This window comes from Acinonyx jubatus, chromosome A1, assembly GCF_027475565.1.
Source record: "Acinonyx jubatus isolate Ajub_Pintada_27869175 chromosome A1, VMU_Ajub_asm_v1.0, whole genome shotgun sequence".
NCBI lineage: Eukaryota > Metazoa > Chordata > Mammalia > Carnivora > Felidae > Acinonyx > Acinonyx jubatus.
This window is the reverse complement of record NC_069380.1, coordinates 21,834,954-21,859,398: the sequence shown is the minus strand read 5'-3', so window position 1 is coordinate 21,859,398 and position 24,445 is coordinate 21,834,954. Positions and strand designations below refer to the sequence as shown.

The window sequence follows — 24,445 nt, the reverse complement described above, 5'->3', positions numbered from 1 at the left end:
GGCAGTTTGTATTGATAAAAAGCCTCCCTCCACCCCGCTTTTTTTCTTCAGTCTTAGGAAGTGGGGATGGTTTAGATCAGAGTTCCTGGGGAAAACCCGGTAAAACATGTACATGTCAAAGACACAGGGAAAGAAGGTAAGTTCCTCCAAAACTACTTACAAGCTTTTGAGATAAATGCAGGAGATTTGGGGACTGGTAAAAAGGGTAGGTGGACTTTGAATTGATTTTAGAGCTGCATTTCTGGTTTTGCAAAGATCTGTAAGATAAGAACAGGTGCTTTTAATTTCTCAAGGAATTGGATTGTAACTTAAATGATATCACAGGTTGGTCCACCCATCCAACCACATTATTTTCAATATGCTTTTTATATCAGGGAAAATATTTCCAACGAAGGTGGAATTCAAAGGATTTCTATGTTCTGGATTTCGAGTTGTTTGTAATGTTTTAGTAAACCCTTCCACAAAAGCTTGGGAAGGTTTTTTTTCTTTTCGTCTGTATTCATAGTTTGTATTTTAGCTTAGGGGAGAATACCTAAGAAAAACTCCTGTCAAGCATTGAATACCAGCTTTTAATCTGTCCAACTTCCGATCACAGGACTAGCTACTTAAAAACATCCTTTTAAATACCTTGTCAATTTTTAGCTGAGACAAACAGTAAATATTCCTAGCAGTTTTAAATAACTCCTTGGACTCCAGGAGCATCCCCAGAGAGGGTGCAAAAGATCTTATTTTCTCATACTGATTACTGTGGACAGAGATCCAGGAGAACAGACTCTAGTAAGAGTTCTCACACCGAGGCAGCTTCTGCCAGTTTTTCCTAGGATACATCTGCAGGCTCCTAGTGGAGTGTGAAGTAGGGTGTAGCTTTGGTATCTTCCAAAATTTGGCAAGGTTTTCCAGTAATTTTAACTTCACTTTCCCTTGGCTGTTTAAGGGAATAAGGTAGCAATTTACCTGACACTCCCTCAGAGTCGTGTCACCTCTCCTTCAAGCGTAGAGACAAGGGTGTGTGTAAGCCACCAAGTTGGTGGACTTTTGTTTATGGTGCTGCAGTCTTCTCCGAGTGGAAAGATGACTCAGGATTACTGAAGTGAGTACTCAAATAAAGGAGGATAGAGGGGACGGCAGGAGTTACCTCAGTCTTACAGTCTTATTTTATGTACCTTTTGTGCTTTTAATTTTTCATGAGCCTTTTGCAACAAATCTTTCAATGAAGGTATTTTGGATTTTTGAAGCCTTTTGAAGGCTTCTGCATGCAGGTTAAAACAGGTGCTTACCATCCTGTTGGTTTGATTTAGGAACTCTTACTTTTTGAATGATCTTAACTAATTTGACCATTCCTCATAATGTCCATTGTGTTCTAGGTTGTAATTTACCTGAGGGCTTATAGCAGTTTGCTAGGACCCTACCCAAAAATGGAGTTGAACCCATATTTTCTGTCCAGCCATAGCTAGTGGTAAATGGGGTACAACCCACATTTCTGTCTGGCCATATTTTGGGGCCCCCAAACTGATGGTTACCAAGCCAACTTCTTAAGGACACGAAATAAGCTTAGTAAGATTTTGTCATTTTGTAAATGTTTATAGCTTCCAGGATTATAGTTTTTAGACTTAAAATAAGCAAGTGTGCCAGAAGGTGGTATGCTTTGGAATTTAAGGATCCCTTTCTCTCTTTTTCTTTTTTAAGCTAAGTGGGTTTCTCAGAGGCAGATTAATGCCTAAGAGGACATGCTGCTGGGTTGGGGATTGTGTGGTGTTTTACACTGTGCCTAGTTGCACCAAAATTTGCTGAGGTTAGTGGGCGACCTAGTGTTAACGTAACAACTGTCTTATGCTACCCCAGGGATCTTAGAGTTAGGTGGTCAGCTAATAGCTTTTAAGTGCTGAACCATGTCTACCAACTTTGCAGCTTTTGGTCTCCAGGATTCCAATCAGCAATAGAGTTTATCAACACAAAATGAGACAGACATTTTCACCTTAATGCACCAGCAGGAACCAAAAGGTGTTCCCCCAACCTGGCCAAGAGACAGGCCAGTACACACCATGGCCAAATCTCAACCAATGGGGACCATAGCCTGGGATTCCACACAACAGGAAGCTATAGATTGAACCAGGAGTTCCCAGTGTGGACTCTGGGGGCTAATCAAGGGCTGGGATTTCCAGTCAAATGGGGAATTTTGGACTGGAAAGCTGGTCAGATTAGCTCAGTGCCAAGAGAGCAGAGCTCAGAACCAAGAGGAACTTACTGTGTGGCCCTTAGAAATGGCAAGAAGAACAGAGAACTCAAAGGGCTTGAGGGTATCACGTTTGTGTTTCTTGTTGTCCCCGAAGCCATTGGAAGTTTTCCTTTGGATCCAAATGCTCCCACCAAATCTGTTAAAAAAAAAAAAAAAAAATTCAACTGCGTAAATTTAAAGATCTACTTGCTTTATTCAATGATTCATGAATTGGGCAGCATCCCATCTAGTAAGTAGAGAGGAAATCTGCAGAGCTGTGAAAACGGAAGACTTCTATAAGCAGAAGGGGTGGGAAAAAGAAGCTACTAGCAAAAAAAGTGGATTGTTTCAGTCAAGGTCACCTTTCTTTGGGGGACTGAGGGAGTCTGCCAGGTGGATTTTCTCACTAGCTGACCAGGAAATTCAAGTCTGACCGGTTATTGTATTACTGGGAGAGGATGAAACTGCAATTAGGTATTAAGCCTCAGTCTGATAACAGGGGGTTAGCACAAGTGACTCCATTTGGAGCCTGTTGTCTCTTTTTTAACAGACGTTAAAACTAATACATTATTATTTTTTATCTTAATGTAGGTGAAGAGAACTGGCCTTGTGGTGGTGAAAAACACGAAAATTGTTGGTCTCCATTGTTCTAGTGAAGACTTACATGCTGGGAAAATTGCTCTTATAAAACATGGGTCAAGGCTGAAAAACTGTGATCTTTATTTTTCCAGAAAACCATGTTCTGCTTGTTTGAAAATGATTGTAAATGGTAAGTGTAGATAAGGCTTGGTTGGGGATTAATAGTATTTATCTAAGAATAATCAAGATAAATTGCTTTCACACCACTGAGATAATTTAGAACTATAAATACATATCAGAATACAGTTAGTACACTGTAAACAGTGTCAGAAAACATGAATCTGGTCTCTGCCCTGTTACTACCTAATTAGATGATTCTTCATGTGTTAGTAAACTAATGCTAGCTGCTATAACAAACACCAAAATTTCAGTGGCTTAATATACTAGACCTTTATCACCCATGTAATAGTCCAACATAGGTGCTGCTGAACAACAGGCAGCTTTTCTCCATGTGGCTGATTCACGGGTGTTGGCATCTTCTGTCACATTGCTACTGTTGTCTTCTAGAGCCTTGAGTCCTCTGCATCCAGAGGCCGACTGAGACAGAGCATAGAGAAGGCATGCCTTCCCCCCAAAAACGCTGGCCCTTCTGTTCACATCCACTGTGGGCTCTGTAGTTCCTGGCTGAACGGCTGTCTCCCAATGATTGTTCTGTACTTCAGAAGGAGAAGCACAGATGATTAATGTTTAACTATCTCTGCTACATCAGACCACTCACTAAAGCTCTTTATGCTTATGATTCTATTTTTTTTTAAGTTTATTTATTTATTTTGAGAGAGAGAGAGAGAAAGAGAAAGAGCGAGAGTGCATGCACACAAGCAGGGGAGGGACTGAGAGAGGAAGAAAGAGAATCCCAAGCAGGCTCTGTGCTCAGCATGGAGCTCGACGCATGCCTCAATCCCATGAACCATGAGATCATGACCTGAGCCAAAATAACCAACTGAGCCACCCAGGTGCCCCTTATGATTCTATTTTGTAGCCAGGTAAGTATGCAGGCATTCTCCCATTTAAAAAATATTATATCTTTTACATATTTTAACTGAGATATTTTAACTGAGAATATGAATTATATATTTGGTTTTCATCCCATTCCTGGCACAGAGCGACTAAAAGCCTTGGAATTTCTGGAGTAATGAGAGTGATAGAGGTGTCTTGTTATTCCTGACAAGCCCCCTTCAGACACACCTGACTTTGTTAGAGAAGTGGCTTTTGGGAAACACCACTGATGGGGGCCTGGTTGCCAGGGGAGCTAACCAGGTGACTAGAGCATTGGAAATCTCAACCTCACTCCTCAGACCTCTTCGGAAGGAAAGAGGGACTGGAGTTTGAGTTCAGTTACCAGTGTCAATAACTTAATCAGTTGTGCCTCTGTAATGAGGCCTCCTTAAAAACCCAAAAAGATGGGTTTGGAGAGCTTCTGGGGAGAAATAAAAGGGCTTACATAGTTATTAATCCTCTTCTTCAAGTTGCTGTTTGGGTTATTTGTGTTACAATTTAATGTAACACATCAAATACCAAATGAGTGATAGAGGCTGTTAAGTAATACCTGAACTGAGAAGCAAAATAGTGATCCATGCAGGTTGGCATGTTATGAAAGGCTGGGGCTTAAGCTGGATCTTGATGGGTCAGATGTAGAGGAGGAAGAACACATTCCTGGTGAGGGGGACAGCACATGTGAGGTCATCAGTTTGTGAGAAGCAAGGTTTTGGGAGTCAGTGGTTTGAAATGGAGAATTATTATTGGTAAGAATAGTGGCAGATGGTTTAAAATGATAGGTTGGGACTTTAGTGGAGAACTTTGAAAAACTGTATGGCCTTTGGGCTTTGTCTTATAGAACAGAGTTCCTACACTTGTTTTGAGGGAGAGCTATTTTTATTTACATGAAAGTCTTAAGACTAAAGACCAGATCCATAGTAAAGGCAGTGCCCTTGAGCTACAGGTGGAAGCACTTCCAGAAGAAATGGTCACATGGCTAGAGCCTACTGGCCTGCAGCAAGTATTCAAGCAGGTAGAGCACAGATACCACTGGGTTCTATAGTCTTTTCCCTGCTGTTATGAGTAGAGAGATAGGTATGAGAGTGGTGGGGACAGTTTTTCCGTTTTCTTTTTTTTTACCAATTGATTGTGCAGATTGGATATTCATTTTACTTAGGTCACTTGTGTTCATTGACCTATAAACCCTATTATTAATAATATGGAGCCACTGAACCTTCTTGAGCAGGATGTAACATGATTAAAATGTCTATTATCACTTTTGAATTTTTTATTACTGAATTGAAACACGGAAAGATAGGAGGTTGAGAGCTCATTAGCCGGGTGTAAACATGGTATAAAATAGGTGGAGATGGTGGCATTGATATAGAAAGAAAAGAATGTGAAAAGAGCAAAATATGTGTTGACTGATCTCTCCTAGAGTCAAGGGAGAAAAATGAATAAAACATAGTTGTGTTTTGTGCTAAGCTGACTATGCTGGAAGCCCTCTTAATAGCCTCAGAGCTGTTAGAGAATCAGAATTAGAAGGAAAGAATTAGAAAGATAGGGGAGTGCAAGTAACTCACCACTGCTTCATGTCTTTGATTTAAGACGTTTGAACCTGGGAAAACAAATGAAGTGTGGAAAATCAGGAAGGACCTACCATGGAAATGCTTTCGTGTTAGTTCTAAGCCCATATATAAATAAAATTGCAGTTATCGTCGGCTTATATATTTTATCTTGGGAAGGGTCATGGTTTAGCCCCATGCTATAATGAAGTTATTAAGTCAGTTAAAGGAAACGTTTCTTAAGCATGGTGGTTCTCAAAATGTGGTTTTTGGATTCTTAATGGTCCACAAGATAAAATTGTTTTCATAATGATACTACATTTATACTAATAGTACCAAAACAATGATGAGTAAAACTACTGTTGCCGTAGTATGAATCAAGCTGATAGTAGTCCTTGTACTCTTCAAGGCCACGAACTTGGAGTTAAAAAAGAGGGTTTCATGCGGTGCCTCAATGACTCAAATTGGTAAAGTGTCTGAATGAATTTCGGCTCGGGTCATGATCTCACAGTTGGTAAGATCAAGCCCTGCATCAGTCTCTGTGCTGACAGCATGGAGCCTGCTTGGGATTCTCTCTCTGCCCCTTCCCTGCTTGTTCATTCTCTCTCTCTTTCTCTCTCTCTCTCTCTCTCTCTCTCAAATAAGTAAATAAATAAACTTTAAAAAAAAAGAGAGTTTCATGTAAGAATGTCTGTGATGAAACAGTAAAAATTATTAATTTTATTAAATCCCAACCCTTGAGTACACATCTTTTTAATATTTGGTGTGAAAAAAATAGGAGGTGGGCCTAAAGCACTTGCCCTACAAACCTGAGTATGAAGGTTGCCTGAAGGAAAACCACTTACTGGGTGCAGCTGTTTGAGTTATTGTATCCACACTAACTGGAGTTTATGAGGCAGATCCTTGGTGGAGTTGTCACACAAAGGAAACTATTTGCAGCAAATAAGGGGCTATGGGCAAGCACCGAGAGCTGGTATCAGCTGGATGGGGTCTTGGGCTTCTTATCTCTGTTAGGGAGTGCAGGGCCTTGTTTACTTTTGAAACAGCACTGTGAGTTTTTACCACTGAATTATTGTGACTGAAATGATTAGGCTATTTTGGTAGAGATTGTTAGTTTTTGCATTCCCTTTGTTCCCTTAAAATCGTTTGCATTTTTTAAAAAATTGTTTAATGTTTGTTTATTTTTGAGAAAGAGAGAGAGCGAGACAGAGTGCGAGTGGGGGAGAGGCAGAGAGAGAGGGAGACACAGAATCCCAAGCAGGCTCCATACTCTGAGCTGTCAACACAGAGCGCCACACGGGGCTTGAACTCACAAACCGTGAGATCGTGACCTGAGCTCGAGTCAGAGGCTTAATCTCTTTATCAACTGAGCCACCCAGGCACCCCTTAAATCCATTTGCATTTCTTTGCAATTCTGACACTTCCTAGGAAGTTCTGCAAGAAGTGCTGGGGAGACTAGAGCTGGTAAGGCATAGATTGAGGAGCAGAGCTAGGGGCCTAAAATGACTTCTCTTTCTTTTTCTGGGGACCCCTAACTCTTTATGCTTATGTTATGAACTGAATTGTCCACTTTTTTTCATTGAACACACTGTGAACTAACAAACTTTAATTCTTTACACTTGGCTGTTTGGCAGCATTCTCTCAAAACAACGGATAGTATTTGTTAATAATAAAAGTTGAGTCTTCAAGGGGCACCTGGGTGGCTCAGTTGATTAAGCATCCAATTCTTGGTTTCGGCTCAAGTCATGATCTCACAGTTCATGGGTTTGAGCCCTGCTTAGGATTCTCCCTCTCTCTCTGTCCCTCCCCCACTCATGTGCATGCACTCTCTCAAAATAAATAAAACTTAAAAAAAAGTTGAGTCTTCAAGTGAAAATTAGAATTTTGAAAAACTCATATCCACCATCATGAGCAACATGTAGCTTCCCGACACTTAAAGACTCTTCTGATGTGATATCAGTGATGGTAATATTAATGAATAGGACTTTTTTTTTTTAATATTATAAAATCAGTAAACCAGTATTTCCAAATGTCCAATGCATGGTGCTACAAAGTCATGCATGAGCGAAAGTGCCATTCTAAGTGCACAATAAACCAATGGACTTTAGCATAATTGTACAAAAAGTTTGTTCTTATATTCCAGATTCCACATTGTAACTAACCTTTAAGAAATTATCCCTTGTCAAACTTTTATGTAGTATGAAAGAAGAAAATTCACTTACCTGAAATGGCTGTTAAAATACTCCTTTTTCAACTACACATCTTTGTGAGGCAGATACTTTTCATATACTTCAGTGAAAACCTATGACAACAGATTGAAAGCAGGAGCAGATTTGAGAACCCAGCTATCTTCTGTTAAGCTAAATAATAAATTTGTAAACATTTAAAACAATGCCATTCTTTTCAACTAGTTTTTGTTGCTGTTTTGGGAAATACATGTTGTTTTTGTTTTTATTAAACTGTTATTTATATTAATATATAGTAGGTTCTCTGTTCCTTTAATGAATTAATAAATATTTTTTGAAATTTGTTTGAATTTTCTGATACAGTAAATATCAGTAGGTACAATCTACATAAACAAAGCTCTTTGGGGTTCTCATTAATTTTAAGAGTGTAACAGAGTCTGAAACAAACCAACAAATCTGAAAACCTCTGCTGTAGCATTTGCCACTGGTACATGAACATTTGTCCAAAGACTAGTCATCCTCTCTTCTCCTTAAGTCAGGATTACTAGAAGCAACCAGATGCTTAGATGAAAGATTGACTATCACTACTGAGTAGGAAATGGATTATGAGAACTCCCAACAGGGGGAAGGTGAAATGCAGCCACCGGAAACTTCTAATATTAGCTCCAAGGCCTTCAGAATTGATTTATAACCCAAGCCACAGTAAGACTCAGGAGTAGCAGGGAGTAGATAGAAATGTGCGCTTGTTCAACTAAGATTTTTTAGTTCATCTGTTACTTTGAATGTAGGACATCCTATGGGCCATCTGTCTTTTCGCTTCTGGGCACAATCGTAAAAAGTCTCTTTCCTAGCTGAAATTGCAGGAGATATTAGCAAAGGGGTCTCTTTGTAAACGACTAATTAATTAATGAACATTTGAATGCTTAATGCTGTACCCTGTATAAGGCATCTCATTGTTCCCTCTCAAATGCAAAATATTTTTTTCATCTGTTTGTAATCTAGTTTTGTTTTCTATTTTGTAAATTGTCTGATCATATCATTTTGCCTCTCTCGAGGCCTTATTGTTCTTGTCAATTCATATGTGCTGTTAATGAATTAAAATCTTCTCTGTATATTAAAGATTACTAACCTACTGTCACATTGAAAATTCCAAGTTTATTGTTTTGTTTTTAATTTTGTGGACTTAAAAAAATTAATATTGTTTCCCCATCCCCCCCAACACACGTACGCACACACACTGTTGCCCTCACATTATTTTAGCCATTTAGATTTTTTCTATATTTTTACTGTTTTAAACAGTGCTGCACTAAATATATGCATGCATGAATTTTTTCTGTTTCTGTTTAGAATAACTTTTTAGAGTAGCTTCCCAGAGGAAGAATTCAGAGCATAGGTACATTTTTCACATATGGATGAATTGTTTATTTCAAATACAAACTCTGGACAGTATCAGTTGTTGGCTCTGATATTTCTAAAAGCAGCCACTTGATTACTTGTAGGACTCTGGTATTTAGTCCTGGCACTGGGCTTTGGGACCACACTTTGGCAAAGCCAGTGATTCCACAAGTATCTTCCATGAGCTTTGTTAAGGATCACCCATCTTTTCCTGTGAAGGGCTAGATAGTAGATATTTTAGGCTTTGCAGGCCATATGGTGTCTGTACAGATATTCAACTCAGCTACTCCATTGTTGTGCAAAAGCAGCTAGAGAGTATGTCAATGAACGGGTGAGTCTGTTTTCAAATAAAACTTTATTTATAGACACCGAATTTTGAGTTTCATAAAATTTTCATGTGTCATAAAATACCATTCTTTTGACCTTCTGCAATTATTTAAAACTATAAAATCCATTCTTAAACCTGCCAGCTGTACAAAAACAGGCAATGGGACAGATTTGGCCGATGGGCTATAGTTTGCCAACCTTCTGCCTATATTAAAATTGACTTCATAATGGACATTTATTATATTGGGACCTCTGGATCTACCACAGTGATATGGTGGATTTATCATGAAAACCTTTAACTTCAGCATGTGTCTGATAACTACCTTTCATATTTTGTATTTCAGCTGGAGTTAACCGAATTTCATACTGGCCTGCTGATCCAGAAATAAGTTTGCTTACTGAGGCTTCTAGTTCTGAAGATGCGAAGTTAGATGCCAAAGCAGTGGAAAGATTGAAGTCAAACAGTCGGGCCCACGTGTGTGTCTTACTTCAGCCTTTGGTGTGTTATATGGTGCAGTTTGTAGAGGAGACCTCTTACAAATGTGACTTTATTCAAAAAATTGCAAAAACACTGCCGGATGCTAACGTTGACTTTTATTCTGAATGTAAACAAGAAAGAATAAAAGAATTTGAAATGTTATTTTTGGTTCCAAATGAAGACATGCATAAGCAAATACTGATGACTATAGGTTTGGAGAACCTCTGTGAAAATCCATACTTTAGCAATCTAAGGCAAAACATGAAAGACCTTATCCTCCTTTTGGCCACAGTAGCTTCCAGTGTGCCCAACTTTAAGCACTACGGATTTTATTGTGGTAATACTGAACAGATTAATGAAATTCACAATCAAAGTTTGCCACAAGAAATTGCAAGGCACTGCATGGTTCAGGCCAGGTTATTGGCATATCGAACTGGTGAGTTACATGCTTAGTGCATAAATTGGGGCTGATTGATTGGGTTGTATTTGTCTCAGAAGTAAAATGGTATTCATGTCATCCATGGTAGGGTTCATTTACTCTTTCTTAGTACTGAAGTTTTGCTGGTCATATGTGTAGAAGTTAGCGAGACCCTTGAGTAGACAACTCAGAGCAGTTTTAGGATTCCTTGCGGCCTTATATTCAGTGCTACATTTATAAATCAGGGCCTGATTATGTAGGACCTTCTTCTTCCTGCTTTTGTGTTCTCATTGTTCATTGAGCTCTCCACTAGAGATGGGACAAAAAGAGAAAGAGAACCAAAAATTACTCATTTTTAATTAACTCTTCAGTACTTTGTATGTATTTGGTATTTTTTTTTAATGTTTTTAATGTTTATTTATTATTGAGAGAGACAGAGCATGAGCGTGGGAGGGGCAGAGAGAGGGGGAAACACAGAATCCGAAGCAGGCTCCAGGCTCTGAGCTGTCAGCATAGGGTCCGACACGGGGCTCGAACTCACAAACTGCGAGATCATGACCTGAGCTGAAGTCGGACGTTTAACCAACTGAGCCACCCAGGCGCCCCAGTGTATTCGGTATTTAATAAAAACTTTGAAAATCTTTACAATAAAAAATGAATTCAAAATAACAGAATTAAAGTAAAGGAATATTGACAAATTCTTCCCATTGCTGGTATGTCTTCCATCAGCAAGTTGAGAAATCAAACATTTTTAACTTTATTAAGTTGTGCATGAGTATATATGTGAAAAAGGAAACTATTGGGAATTTTCTTTATTGTGATAAAAGATGGCATCTGTATTTCTAATTATAGAACAATGTTTTCACATCTTACCAGATGTAAGATTTTTCAAAGTAGAATCTTGATCACTTTTTTAAATGTGACTTTGAAATAAGGAGGAAAAATACAGGCAGGAGGAGCAGTAGAGTAAGATTTGGTGAATGGAGGATTTTTTTAGCTTATCCCAAGAAAGAAGAAGAAAGAAAATCTTAAGAAAAGGTCCATACAAATACCACTGGTCTGCAGTATATTCTAAACAAAGACCACAATCAAAGTACTTTCAGTAGAATGGAGATCTTCAATGACCGCATTTCAGAATCACAATTAATATTTTATTAAAAGTCCAATTGCTCAAATTCCAACCCAGACCTACTGAACAGAGCTTCCTAAGGGTGTGGCCTAGGCGTATGAATTTTTAAAGTTCTGCAAGGGATTCTGCCATTCAGCAGGGTTAATAATCCCTCAGCTCTTATTAAAGAATGTGGTTCTACTACAGGCACAAGCTATATGACTCCAAACAATTATGTAAAAGACTGATTTAATGTAATTATGTTGTATTGTGGACTGCACGTTAGTCTCTTTGCCAAAAACAGCCTTGTAAATAATTTTTCTCTAAACCATACTGGAAGGGCAGAAACGTAAATGGGAACAGCTGTTGCAGCTATAATTCACTAATTAATTCTCCTTTGCTAATTAGAATTCAGTTGATTCCAGGGTGAGCGTAAGCTGGGAGATCGGAATCTGCTGTTCTTTTAGTTGATTTCAGTACCTCTTCTCATAGGAGAACATCTCATCGTGCCATGTAGGATTCCAGTGTGTAAAGGTGCAGTAATGCATAGATAGAAATTTGCATCTATGTTCTTTATAAGATACTCTATAAATGTATCTACTATTTCTGTGCGGAGTTTTATACATGAAGTTGTGCTTCTGCTCTTGATGGGTAACTTAAAAGATTTTTACAGGTTAATTTTTTTTACCGTGGATGGCTTTTTTGCCTGGAACCCAAATCTTGAATAGGATGCAACTCTCTGTCATGCACTCCACTCCACTCTCTGCTCTCCCAGGGAAGGGACAGTTTTTCCTTAGCACTAATGCTCAGCATGATGTGCTGAGTGGATAAAGGAAATCTTTTTATATCCAAAGTTAAATGGTCCACAATCCCTTATCCAAAATTCTTGGAGCCAGATGAAAAGGAGTTCAGAAAGTAATATGGTACATGTATTGTATATGACAGCATTCCAGGGGGTCTGGCACAGTGCATTATAATCAAACACATACATGTGGAGTAGAATGTATGAATATTTGCACTAAATATTTGGTTAGGTGTGACCATGAAATAAGTACATCAAGCTGTAAAAAAAGAAAAAAACAAACCTTGATAAAAGGGACTTCAGATGAGAAATACTGGACCTATATAACAGTAACAATTTATTAAGCACCTAGAATGTGTCAGGCACAGAGCCAGGCAATTTGTATATGTATCTTATTTAACACTGAGGGCAGTCCGGCAAGGTAGATAGCCCCTGATGGAGTGTCCTAACAACTCAGGCTTTTAATTTCACACTGTTCAGTTTACTTTGATTTTATTTCACTGCATAGGTGAAGACACCATTTCATTAAACCATTTTATTTAAAAATATGAGTGAAATGAATTCCAGAACCTCTAACAACAGACTTCTAAAAGTAATTGAGAAGCTGGTGCTTAATAATTGTATTTTAAATGATGAATAAATAGGATCCACAGAGGTGTCATTAAAGGAAGCTATGAGGTAGCAAAAACGTGACAAAATTCATTTAGACTCTAGAGAGGGGAAAAAAGAGGGCATTGCATCTTGTCTACCTGATTTAAGTGTGATTTTTAAATCTTTTTTGGGGGTCCCATTTTCCCTTAGACTAAGTGTTTTTCAAAGCTGAGGATTATGCCTTCCTCCTGAACCACAACATTGATGATGAAAGTAGGTTGGAGAAGCTATGAAAGGTAACTGTTTTAGATCATAACTTGGTGGTTCTCAACTTGCTTCTCTGCCTATGAATCAGAGGGGATGCTCATGAAAAATGTGGGTTCCTGAGCCCTGGCTGAAGTCTTTGGAGAGGTCACTTCAGGAGATTTCCCTGGGAGCCAGGAGTCTTCCTTTTAACAAACATCCAGTGATTCTGATGAAGTGGCTGTGGACCACACTTGGGCAAATGCTGACATGACCACAGAATCTGGAGCTAAAATAACCACACCTGTGTTCCAGAATCGTGGTCTGAAGAGTTCTCTGACTTTTGGTGATTGGAGTCTCAGAAATTTGGCTCAGTGAATATAATAAGTTGACCTTTTCCCTCAAAGGTATACCGAGAGAGAAAACCTGTGAATGAGCAGATTATGGGGAGGAATGTCTACAAATTGCAGACATGAAAAGATTCTTGAGAAATTACCTCATCTGTCATCCGACCTTGGAGCTGTGTGAAATCTACTCCATCTAACTTGGATAAAATTTTATTCTGATTTTAAGAGACATAGAAAAGAATATTCTGTTGGTTTAACTAAACTTCGAAAGGCAGTAGAGCCACATACTGAGGGAAAATTGCATTTTTCCCCTCCTGACAAGGTTTAGCCTGTCCCCAGACTGAAACAGAAAAAGTGGCTCCTGAGACTAAAAAAAACATAACATGAAAAATACTTAGTGTTGATGGTAGGAAAAATAGACTCTTCATATGAAGAATTTCTATTTCAGTCTCTCATTTTTTGTTTCAGGTTTGTACATGTATTAAGGATAGTTTTACTTAAAGGTTTTGGTTTACATTTATAACTTCTGCCACCTGCCTTAGAAATGAGCATAAAGCCATAATTATATGCTTTTCCACCCTTATGTTATACTCTGCACGTCTTGGAAGGAACAAAGTTTTGTTTACAGCAAAATCTCTTCCATGAATCTCCACTCTAGAATAAGCCTTCCCATACCCTCCATTCCTCAGCATGGGGTTCATTTCCATTCTAGCACAAGCACAGCACATGGGTGCTTCCTGTCTGTCTCCCACTTCAGACTATAAATTTCATGAATACAGGAACTTTTCAGCATTGTCCCACTTGGGCATTCAATAAAGGGAAATCTTTGTTACGAAATTCTTAATGTCAAAGGGAGGGGTAGATTTCATTTAGTGGGCTAAATTTTAGTCACTTGATTACTTTGCCTGTTTTCTCATCTAGAAAAGGAAATTTTATCTGCTTTACCTTTACGGTAAAAATGAGATAATGGGTAAAAAGTGCTTAAAATAAATTACACAAATGCTTTGTGATATAATTGTGAAAACTTGAGCTTGCTTGAACTGAAGATGGGGAATTTTATTATAGTATCGTAAGTTTTAAAAATTAACTTATTTGTAAGGCAAACTAGTTTTTAATACCTAGATGGAATGAAGTTATCATTGGAGGGATTAACTTTTAGGAAATTGTGGAGTGAAACTACAGTTTCATTTAATCCTTACCAATATGAAAATGCCCTAGAGTAAGTTCCCAGATTGTTACTGTTTCTGTGTAAATGTACCTGCTTAACCACATCAGTCCCTTATTAAGATTTTGATAAATATTGTGGTTTTCATAATTACTCTATAATTGTCTTTAGAAATTTGAAACTTATCTTTGTATTAGTAAAAGGAAAAAGTAAATCCTTGATATGCAGCATTTCTATTTTGGTTTTTTAAAACTTTCTGTTTCAGATTCATGGTTTTAAAAACTACAGCTTTATTTGTTGTAGAGGTTTTGGTTCTGCAGGGAAATTGTAACCTTATGTTTATAACTTCTGCCACTTGATTTAGAAATGAGCATCATTCACTAAGTTGGCATTCTTTTTCCATTGAGATAAACTCTGAAGGTCAGGAAAAGGACTTTCATATAGGTATGAAAGCCCATAAAACTTGCTTTTGTTTGTATTATAAGTTTGAGCTTTATTTCTTAGCAACAATATTTCCATAAAATGTATTTTCCATGATTAGAGTGTAAAAAATGCTAGAAGACAGATTTGATTGTTGTGAATTATTGTTACATTAAATTCATTAGTTCAGAAACTTCTTTTTAAGTCATTTTCATCATCTGTTAGAAATAGTCTTTTAGAGACTGATTTGTTGGTGGAGAATCTATAAAATTACCCTCAGTTCTGGTTACAGCTTTGCGGTGATCTGACTGTGGGCACTGCCATTGTAATGAGCTCAGCATATAGATCATGTGTGATTGGGTTGGTAATGACACTGTATGGTTATTTAGTACCTGGTTCCCATATTCCATGCTGAAAGTATTTACTTTAGTGGTAAACTTTTACTACACAAATTTATTTAGTAATAAAAAGGTATTTATTTCTATAGTTAGTGAAGATATCAAGGATTGCTGCTACATTGTGAATTATGTTTCAATACTATGTACTGTTTTTAGAAACTTGTATTTCTGAAACTAACAAATCACTGATTTTTGCTGTGTTAAATGATATTTATCTTTCAGAGGATCATAAAACTGGAGTTGGAGCAGTCATTTGGGCAGAAGGAAAATCTGTAAGTATGAAAATAGTTCTTTAAACATTTAACCTTGATTTTGTTTAAACCTAGTTCAATCTTAAGTGCATTATATTTTATTGATCCATTGAGGTTAATATTTCATTTTGGTGCATTTGTTAAATTCGATAAATATTTGATCATTCCCCCAACAATTGTCTAGGTAGATTAATTGATTTAGCAAACATTTATTAAACATTTTTCACAGGGTAGGCGCTGTGCCACAATGAACAGTGGGGAGGTAAGGACCACGTTTCCTGCCCTTGGTGGCCTTAAATAGTCTCTTAATGGAGACAGGGGAACGAAAAAGGGGCTGGTATATAAATGTAATTATAACGTGACACTGGGAGGGCAGAGAGCAGAAATCTCTACACTGCTTGGAGAAATGAGTAAAATATTCTTAGAGGAGGTAGGGTGCTATTTATTAGTCTTGAAGAATGCGTAGGAAGGCATCAGGCAGAGCAAATCAGCGTGACTGGGAAAATAAGAGGCAAAGGTAGAGGGTACAAGACAGAATTTGAGAAAATTCAAGTGATTTGGTGTGTAGTGTGTGCTGTAGTGTGCATAGTGGAGTATTGTGCACACTATCTGTATGTTAGTGTAGCAAAAAATTAGACCGGACCACGAAGCACTTTGCATACCATGCAGAGAGTTTATCCTTTCTACAGTGGGATACTCTAGTGCTAACCAGTAGAAATAAAAAGCAAGTTACACATAATTTTAAATTTTCGAGGAGCCACATTAAAAAAAAAAAAAAGAAACAGGTGAATTAATTTTAAGAATATATATATATTTAATGTTTTATTTATTTTTGAGACAGAGAGAGACAGAGCATGAGCAGGGGAGGGGCAGAGAGAGAGGGAGACACAGAATTGGAAGCAGGCTCCAGGCTCTGAGCTGAGCTGTCAGCACAGAGCCCGATCGGGGCTTGAACCCACAAACTGTGAGATCATGACCTGAGCCGAAGTCGGACGCTTAACCAACTGAGCCATCCAGGCGTCCCAAGAATATATTTTATTTAATCATATTTCCAGATATTATTTCAACCTGTAATTGGCATAAAAGCTATTAATAAAATATTCTGCATCTGGGGAGAGTATTCAGTCTTCACAGTCCTGTGTGTATTTTACACTTAATAGTGCTTCTGAATTCAGACCAACCACATGTGGCTAATGGCTACTGTATTGGACAGTGCAATCCAAGAATATTTTAAGTGGGAAAATAATTTGATCAGATTTACATTATAAGGAGAATGAAGTGGGGCTGGACAGCAAATAGGGAGTTAAGAAAAAGGAGATGATGAAGCCTCAGAGTTGTGGGGTTGGGTTGGAAAGGCGTGAGATCAAGAGATACTTAGTAACTATAAGGCTAGCTGAAAGGTGAGTAGGGAGCCTAGATTCTTCTTCAGTAGACTTCATGGCAACTAATTTGACTATTTCCCTGGATGTGTCATAAGGCCCTCACGTTCAACCTAGCCAATAATCCAGTGTCTTCCCTGCCAACCTATTCCTTCATCAGTGGTCACCATTACCATTCCCTGTTACTACACATATATAATCAATCAATCACCAAGTGCTATAAATTCCACCTTCAAAAGATGTCTTGACTCTACCTAACTCGCCCCACCTATTAACCACCTAATAGAATAGGTTCCTCTGCCACAAACTCCCATAGCATTCTGTGCACCTAATTTATGATGCTCATCACAGTTGAAATTATGTGCACAGGTTCTTATCTCCAGTTTATGAGGGCAGGAAGACCCTGTCTTGCTTGCAGCTGTATTCCCAACACAGTGCCTGGCCTATGGCTGGAACTCTCATTTGTGTTGACATGAATGCCCAGCAGCCTTTTGGCTTAACATGTGGTTCTCAAGTGCTTTGTAGAGAATTTAAGTTTCCAGTCAAGTTATCTATGGTAGGTAGCCTGGTAAAGTGGAAAGACATGGGTTTGGGGTCCAGCAACCTGGGCTTGAATTCTGGCTATGTCACTAGCATTTATAACCCAGACAAGTTTAATCTCTCTGGGCCTCAGTTTCCTTATCTGTAAAATGGGAAAAGTAATAGTACCACTGCCTAGATTGTTGTGAGGATTGATTAAATTAAATAATACACGAAAAACTTGGCATGATGTTTGACATTTAGTAAATGCTCAAGAATAATTTATTATTATTATTGAGATAACATTTTATTTGTGTTTATTGGCTCATCATAACAATGATTTTTATCAAGCTGCCATAGTAATGAGTATGTTGATATTATCACATGAGTAGTTATAATATATTGAAATTTAGTGGTTTATAGTATATTCTAAATTATTATAAACACATATGCTGTATAAAATATTTCACTCTAGTAACTGAAAGCATTCATGTTATACCTAATATGCCATTGACCATGAGAAATTAAAAAAGCCACTTAAGTAAAAAGATTCATTAAATATGTATTATTTTATATATATATTATTTTATAATATATATACACAATATAAATAAATACACAATAAATATGAAGTTAAAGGAAAGTGCATTTTTATTTTCCAGCAATATCACTACAGCATATTTTTAGTCTAATAGTTGAAATTGTTCAAAATATTTTCAGCATTTCTGGTTTGCTAACCAGTAGAACAGTACAGAGCATATACAAAATTAACAATTACTTATGGAGTACCTGTTATGTGTGGAGCACTCTAATAGGTGTACTTTAAGGCATAAAAAAGAGGCATAAAGCATGGTTTCTGTTTTTCAGGATCTTATAATTTATTTGGGGAAAGATGTCTGAATCGAGTCAAACAGTTTGTGAATTAAACAGGCTGGTGTTTAATAGCTAACACCAAGGACTGCCTTGAGATTATACGTTAGAAATGATCAGACTTCTTAAAATTTAGCTTTGATAAAACTATGTTGCAGCAGGAGGGTGTAGGATCGTATGTTTTTTTTTGTTTTTGTTTTTTGTTTTTTTTTTTGGTGACAGAAAATGGAATTGGTTATATAAAGTGTGATGCCAGGCTTTAAATACACTGCCAGATGCCCTTCTATGTTGACAGCTCAGCTTTGTTGGTTTGCTTGCTCTCACAGAGGAGTTGGGATGGAACCGGTGCCATGTACTTCATAGGATGCGGTTATAATGCTTTTCCTGTTGGGTCCGAGTATGCTGATTTCCCACACATGGATGATAAACAGAAAGACAGAGAAATAAGGAAATTCAGATACATTGTACATGCGGAACAGAATGCCTTGACATTTAGGTATGAAATTTGTTTGCATGTCTTTTCTTTAAAATGTAGCAAGGGTTAGTTGAAATTAGTTTCTTTTAGCTATAATTTCTTTCTTTTTCTTTTCTTTTTTTAATTCTAAGAAATATTCTTCTCAGAAGTATAATTTCAGATATACTTGGTCTGGGCTGTCTGACCTGAGGCCATTGCCAGAGATCCTCCACACCTTCAAATTTGCTGAGCGAGTCAGAGTGGCCAAAATGAACAAATCAGGAGACTGTAGATGCTGGAGAGCATGTGGAGAAACTGGAACCCTCTTGCACTGTTGGTGGGAATGCAAACTGGTGCAGCCACTCTGGAAAACAGTGTGGAGGTTCCTCAAAAAATTAAAAATAGACCTACCCTATGACCCAGCACTAGCACTGCTAGGAATTTACCCAAGGGATACAGGAGTACTGAGGCATAGGGGCACTTGTACCCCAATGTTTATAGCAGCACTCTCAACAATAGCCAAATTATGGAAAGAGCCTAAATGTCCATCAACTGATGAATGGATAAAGAAATTGTGGTTTATATACACAATGGAGTACTATGTGGCAATGAGAAAGAATGAAATATGGCCCTTTGTAGCAACGTGGATGGAACTGGAGAGTGTGATGCTAAGTGAAATAAGCCATACAGAGAAAGACAGATACCATATGGTTTCACTCTTATGTGGATCCTGGGGGAGGGGAAGGAAAAAAAAAAAAAAGAGGTTAGAGAGGGAGAGAGCCAAAGCATAAGAGACTCTTAAAAACCGAGAACAAACTGAGGGTTGATGGGGGGGTGGGAGGGAGGGGAGGGTGGGTGATGGGTATTGAGGAGGGCACCTGTTGGGATGAGCACTGGGTGTTGTATGGAAACCAATTTGACAATAAATTTCATATATTTAAAAAAAAAAACAAACAAATTTGCTGAGCGAGCCTGTTTTTTTGTTTTTTTTTGTTTTTTTTTTTTTGGTCTTCCTTCTCTCTCCAATATAAAACTGCTTGGTGTTTGTCCTTAGGGTCTTCCACTTTCTCAGTTGTAAGATGTCCTTTGTTTTCTAAACCTAGAACGCATATACTTAGGAATATATAGATTTTATCATGAACCAAATTGCTTTAACATAGTTTCGGTGAGAGATTATAACTGGCATCACCTCCTTCTGGTGTTCATTTAGATCATTTCCACAAACATTTCTCAGTCATTACCACTGAGGGAGTGATCTTAGGGGGTTCAAAACTGAGCGAGACATGGCTTTGGTCTTTGAGGAGCTTATAATGCAGCAGGAGGATAGAAAAGTGCTTCTGAGCCAAGGTGATCGGTTCTCTGGGAAATGCCAACACAAAGTCCTGTGGAAATTCATGGACTGCTGCAGATGGAGGGGAAGTGAAAGGGGAAAGCTTTAAGGAGGAGCTGGCATTTGAGCTGGGTTCTGAATGTCTGGTAGGATTGTGGCAATTGGAGAGGCTTACCTGAAGGGAAGCCATCCTTGCTTCAGGCATAGCAATGGTCTAGAAGTAGGAAAATGCTTGTGTGTTTGGGAACATGAGTGTTCCAGTTGGGCTGGACTGTGGAGCATGTGGGAGTAAGTTGGGGCTGGACAAGGGAGGACTTTGAATTTAAAAGTGGGGAGTTGGAGGGGCGTTGACAGAGCCACCCTACCAATCACTTAGGTTGCAGGTATATTATTTAAATAGACCAGATGCATAACATTCTGTTGCCCTAGTCTAGGCAAGCAGAATGAGTCTGAACTGGGGAGGTGAATATGGAGGGCGGATGGTTGTATAGGACAGCTGACTGAGAGCAGCAGAAACCACAGAACCAGGAAGTGTAATCCCCGTAGCTTCAGATGAGGGCATTTCTTGGTCCTAAACTCCCTCAGCAAACAGTTGCTCTGTTCTTTTCCTTGTGCTCTTCATTACGGGTTTACTTGCTTACTTTATGCGGAAGTATGAATCTGTCAAAGCCAAACGCTTGTTAAAATAAAGTATCCTTTCTCAGAGAGGGAATAAAGGAACTATAACTCAAAGCAGAATTTTAATATTAATTTATCAATTTAGTAAACATTTATTAAATAACCAGTCGATACTAGATAAGGGTTAGATCCTTTGGCTGCCATGATGAGCTAATGTCTAAGCTCTCATGGTAAACTCTCAAAGAGGAGAGTTTCTAGCCCCTCATTCTGGTATTACAAAGTTCTTACTTATCCATTGTTTTTGCTCTCCCTCCCTTTCTCCCTCTCTCTTTCAGTGTCTGTCTTTTTCTGTTTTTATTTGTAATCTAATACTGAACATCTTACTAATTGCTTAGAATAATAAATGAATTTTAATTATAATAATTGTCATGTTCAGATTGTATATTAACATTTAATGAGTTTATATATTTTGTATGTTCACTAATTTGGCAAGAATAAAGTTTATTGTTTATAATGCTGTAAATTTGTTTTAAAAGCAGCTCAGTTTTAGTATTTGAAGATTTCTCTAAAATATAACTATCATTGTGGAAGCTACCTTCCTAATACTTATAAATTTTTTGTAGGTGTCAAGAAATAAAACCAGAAGAAAGAAGTATGATCTTTGTCACAAAGTGCCCATGTGATGAGTGTGTACCTTTAATTAAAGGTGCAGGCATAAAACAAATCTATGCAGGAGATGTAGATGTTGGAAAAAAGAAAGCAGACATCTCTTACATGAGATTTGGGGAACTTGAGGGTGTTAGCAAATTTACAGTAAGTAGATACACATTTTTTTTCAAGTATACTTTCTATTATATGGTTACCTACCCTGCTGAATATTTTTAGTGATTCCCATGCTTTTAAAGACTTTCAACAAACTATTATCACTGAGTTTATTTTTATGTGCAACTACTCATCTAATTACAGATTTTCAGCTTAGGATCTCTGTCTTATGAATCGACATGTCCGTAACAAGTTGCACATTATTGACCTTACAGATCCTGAATTGGTGGACCCTTTAGTGCCACCTGGTGGCTAACAAAAGAAGATCCCTCACCCGCCTCTTCCCTCACCCTTCTGGTTTGGAGTGGTAAATAGAGATGAAAATAGTTTAGGATTACCCAAAAGACAGGGACCCACACAAATACACACACACACACACACACACACACACACACACACACGCACTCACGACACATTTCTCATGGGAAAAATTAGAAAAGATAGAAGGGATTTAATATTTGATGTTTCAGAAAAAGTACTGAGATACTTCATGGAAAACATAGAACTTTATTTTACTATTTAGTCTTTTAAAAAACTTTTTTTTTCTGGTTTATTTATTTTTGAGAGAGAAAGAGAGCAAGCAGGGGAAGGTGCAGAGAGAGAGGGGGACAGAAGATCCAAAGCAGGCTCTGTGCCGACAGCAGAGGGCCCAATGTGGAGCTCAAACTCACAAACCATGAGATTGTGACTTGACCTGAAGTCCAACACTCAACTGACTGAGCCACTCAGCGCCAGGCGCCCCTAAAAAACTTTTTAGAAACAATCTCAAACATACAGAAAAGTTACAAAACCACTACAAAGAACTTTTTTTTTTCAGAAACGTTTGAGAGTAACTTGTTGACATGGTGGCCAGATCACTCTTGGGGCGCCTGGGTGGTTCAGTCGGTGGAGCGTCCAGCTTTGGCTCAGGTCATGATCTTGCAGTTGGTGAGTTCGAGCCCCACATTGGGCTCTCTGCTGTCAGACTGTCAGCGCAGAGCCCACTTCGGATCCTCTGTCCCCCTCTCTCTGCACCTTCCCTGCTCATGCTCTCCCAAAAATAAAAAAAAAAAATACTAAAAAAAAATGATAGCCAGATCACTCTCAAATAGTTTATTACATATTTCCTCAAATGGTAGATTCTCCTACAAAACCATGATACCGCCACAAAACTTGGGAAATTATCATTGATAATTTCATCCACAGATTCTAGCCAAAGTTTACCAGTTGTCCCAGTGTTCTGTATAGCAAAAAGATCCCCTCTCCAGAATCATATGTTGATTTTTAATGATAACTCTGGCATTTAATGTAACACTTATATACAAGAATTTGCAGTAGATATAAAAGGCATATAACTATTTATAAATTTCAAATTTACATTCCTGTTTGAGTCGAGAGTGCCTGGGACATATAAGGCACCAAAAAGATATGTTTTAAAGTGTCTATTAGGGCACCTGGCTGGCTCAGTCGGTTAAGCCTCTGACTCTTGATTTCGGTTCAGGTCATGATCTCATGGTTCGTGGAATCGAGCCCTGCATCAGACTCTGTGCTTGCAGTGTGAAGCCTGCTTGGGATTCTCTCTCTTCTTCCCTCTCTGCCCCTTTCCTGCTCTCTCTCTTTCAAAATAAATAAATAAAACATTTAAAAAATAATAATAAACTGTCTACATATGTGTATACATATACTTACATATTTATATTAAAAATTTTGGAATTATAACAGCACATTGCCTAGGTTTTGTGTGTATGAAGTATCATAACTATTTACCCTTTTTATTTTTGTCATTTATTTTTGTTTTTTTATTTCCAGTTTTATTTAAAGTTCATGATTTTTTAAAAAAAGGAGGGCCCTGAAAGAAAGGAGAGATGAGCAAGGTGCCTCTTTTGTAAAAGCAAACAAAAACTTACATCCAGCTAGTCAAAGAGAAATCTCTGGTTTTGTGTTTTTGTTTTCTGTCTCTTCATTCCTCCTGAGGAGTAGAAGGAAATAGTTGTTTCACATTCTCTCCATAAAGATTAAATGACCTAGCTCTTCAGGATTGTGACAGACAGATTAAGTGAATTCTGAAATATTTTGCTTACTGGCGGATTTGAGTAGCTTTCTCACTGTAAAGACAATGAAGAGGTCAGAAGAATGTAAGATATAGGGTGAGAGAAGCAGAGGGAGGCAGGAAGACAGAGGGTGTGAGGCCCCTCGGCAGAGATGGGCCAAGACCCACAGGAGTACCCCACTCAGGTGCACACGATTCTTCTCTGTGCTCCTTCTGGTGAAGGTTAACTCTCTCCTCCTTTTCCTCCTTCTCCTCCTTCCCTCATCTGGCCTGGTTTGCAGTATTATGTAAATGACTCAAACTCCCTGGTTAGCTAAATGCCTAGGTTTTTTTTTTTTATAAATACCAGAGACTAACATGAATTAGTATTCATTCTAAATTTGAATGTCAATAATGGTTATACTTATTTTTAGATTGTCAAGAGTGGTATAGGAATGTCCAAAAAATTGGGTTTTTTTTAAGATTAAAGCAAATTGAAATTAATTTTGTTTGGAAAACTTGCTTTTCTCCTTGAGGTGTTACCATATACCTTGAGATGAGTGATTCTGTTCTGTGGGATTGTTGCAAACTAGGCTAGGGCTGAGCAACAGTATTTTCAAGAATAGATTTTACCAGTATAGACCCATGTCCTTATTCAGAAGCTTTTGTTTTGTTTCTATTTAATACATGTACATTTTTCTCTATTAGGTCATATTACTTATTTTAAATTTATTTATTTTGAAAGTAATATATGCTCCTTTTAGAGGACCAAGGATGTAAAGAAGAACAGATATTCTCTTACAGCTCATAGATACTACTGTTAACATGTTGCTGTATTTTCTGTGTCATTGAGAATTCTTCAAAAATAATGTTTAATAGTTATACAATATTCTAACTTACAGATCTAACTTATTTAACCATC

The 24,445-nt window shown here is 37.9% G+C and overlaps 1 protein-coding gene across 2 annotated transcripts in view; it reads left to right on the top strand.

Moving 5' to 3' along the window:
* Window positions 1–24,445, top strand: part of CDADC1 (cytidine and dCMP deaminase domain containing 1) — a 46,156-nt gene that overhangs the window by 16,624 nt on the left and 5,087 nt on the right. The window contains exons 4-9 of one of the 2 annotated variants that reach the window (XR_003422109.2): window positions 2,807–2,984; window positions 9,647–10,216; window positions 15,495–15,544; window positions 18,618–18,787; window positions 21,317–21,506; window positions 22,333–22,442. Coding sequence is in view for 1 of the 2 variants with exons in the window: in XM_015068887.3 (XP_014924373.1) it covers window positions 2,807–2,984; window positions 9,647–10,216; window positions 15,495–15,544; window positions 18,618–18,787; window positions 21,317–21,506 (1,158 nt within the window). In the remaining variant the exon portion in view is untranslated. The remainder of the gene's footprint in view (window positions 1–2,806; window positions 2,985–9,646; window positions 10,217–15,494; window positions 15,545–18,617; window positions 18,788–21,316; window positions 21,507–22,332; window positions 22,443–24,445) is intronic. The other variant, XM_015068887.3, reaches the window with a different exon arrangement.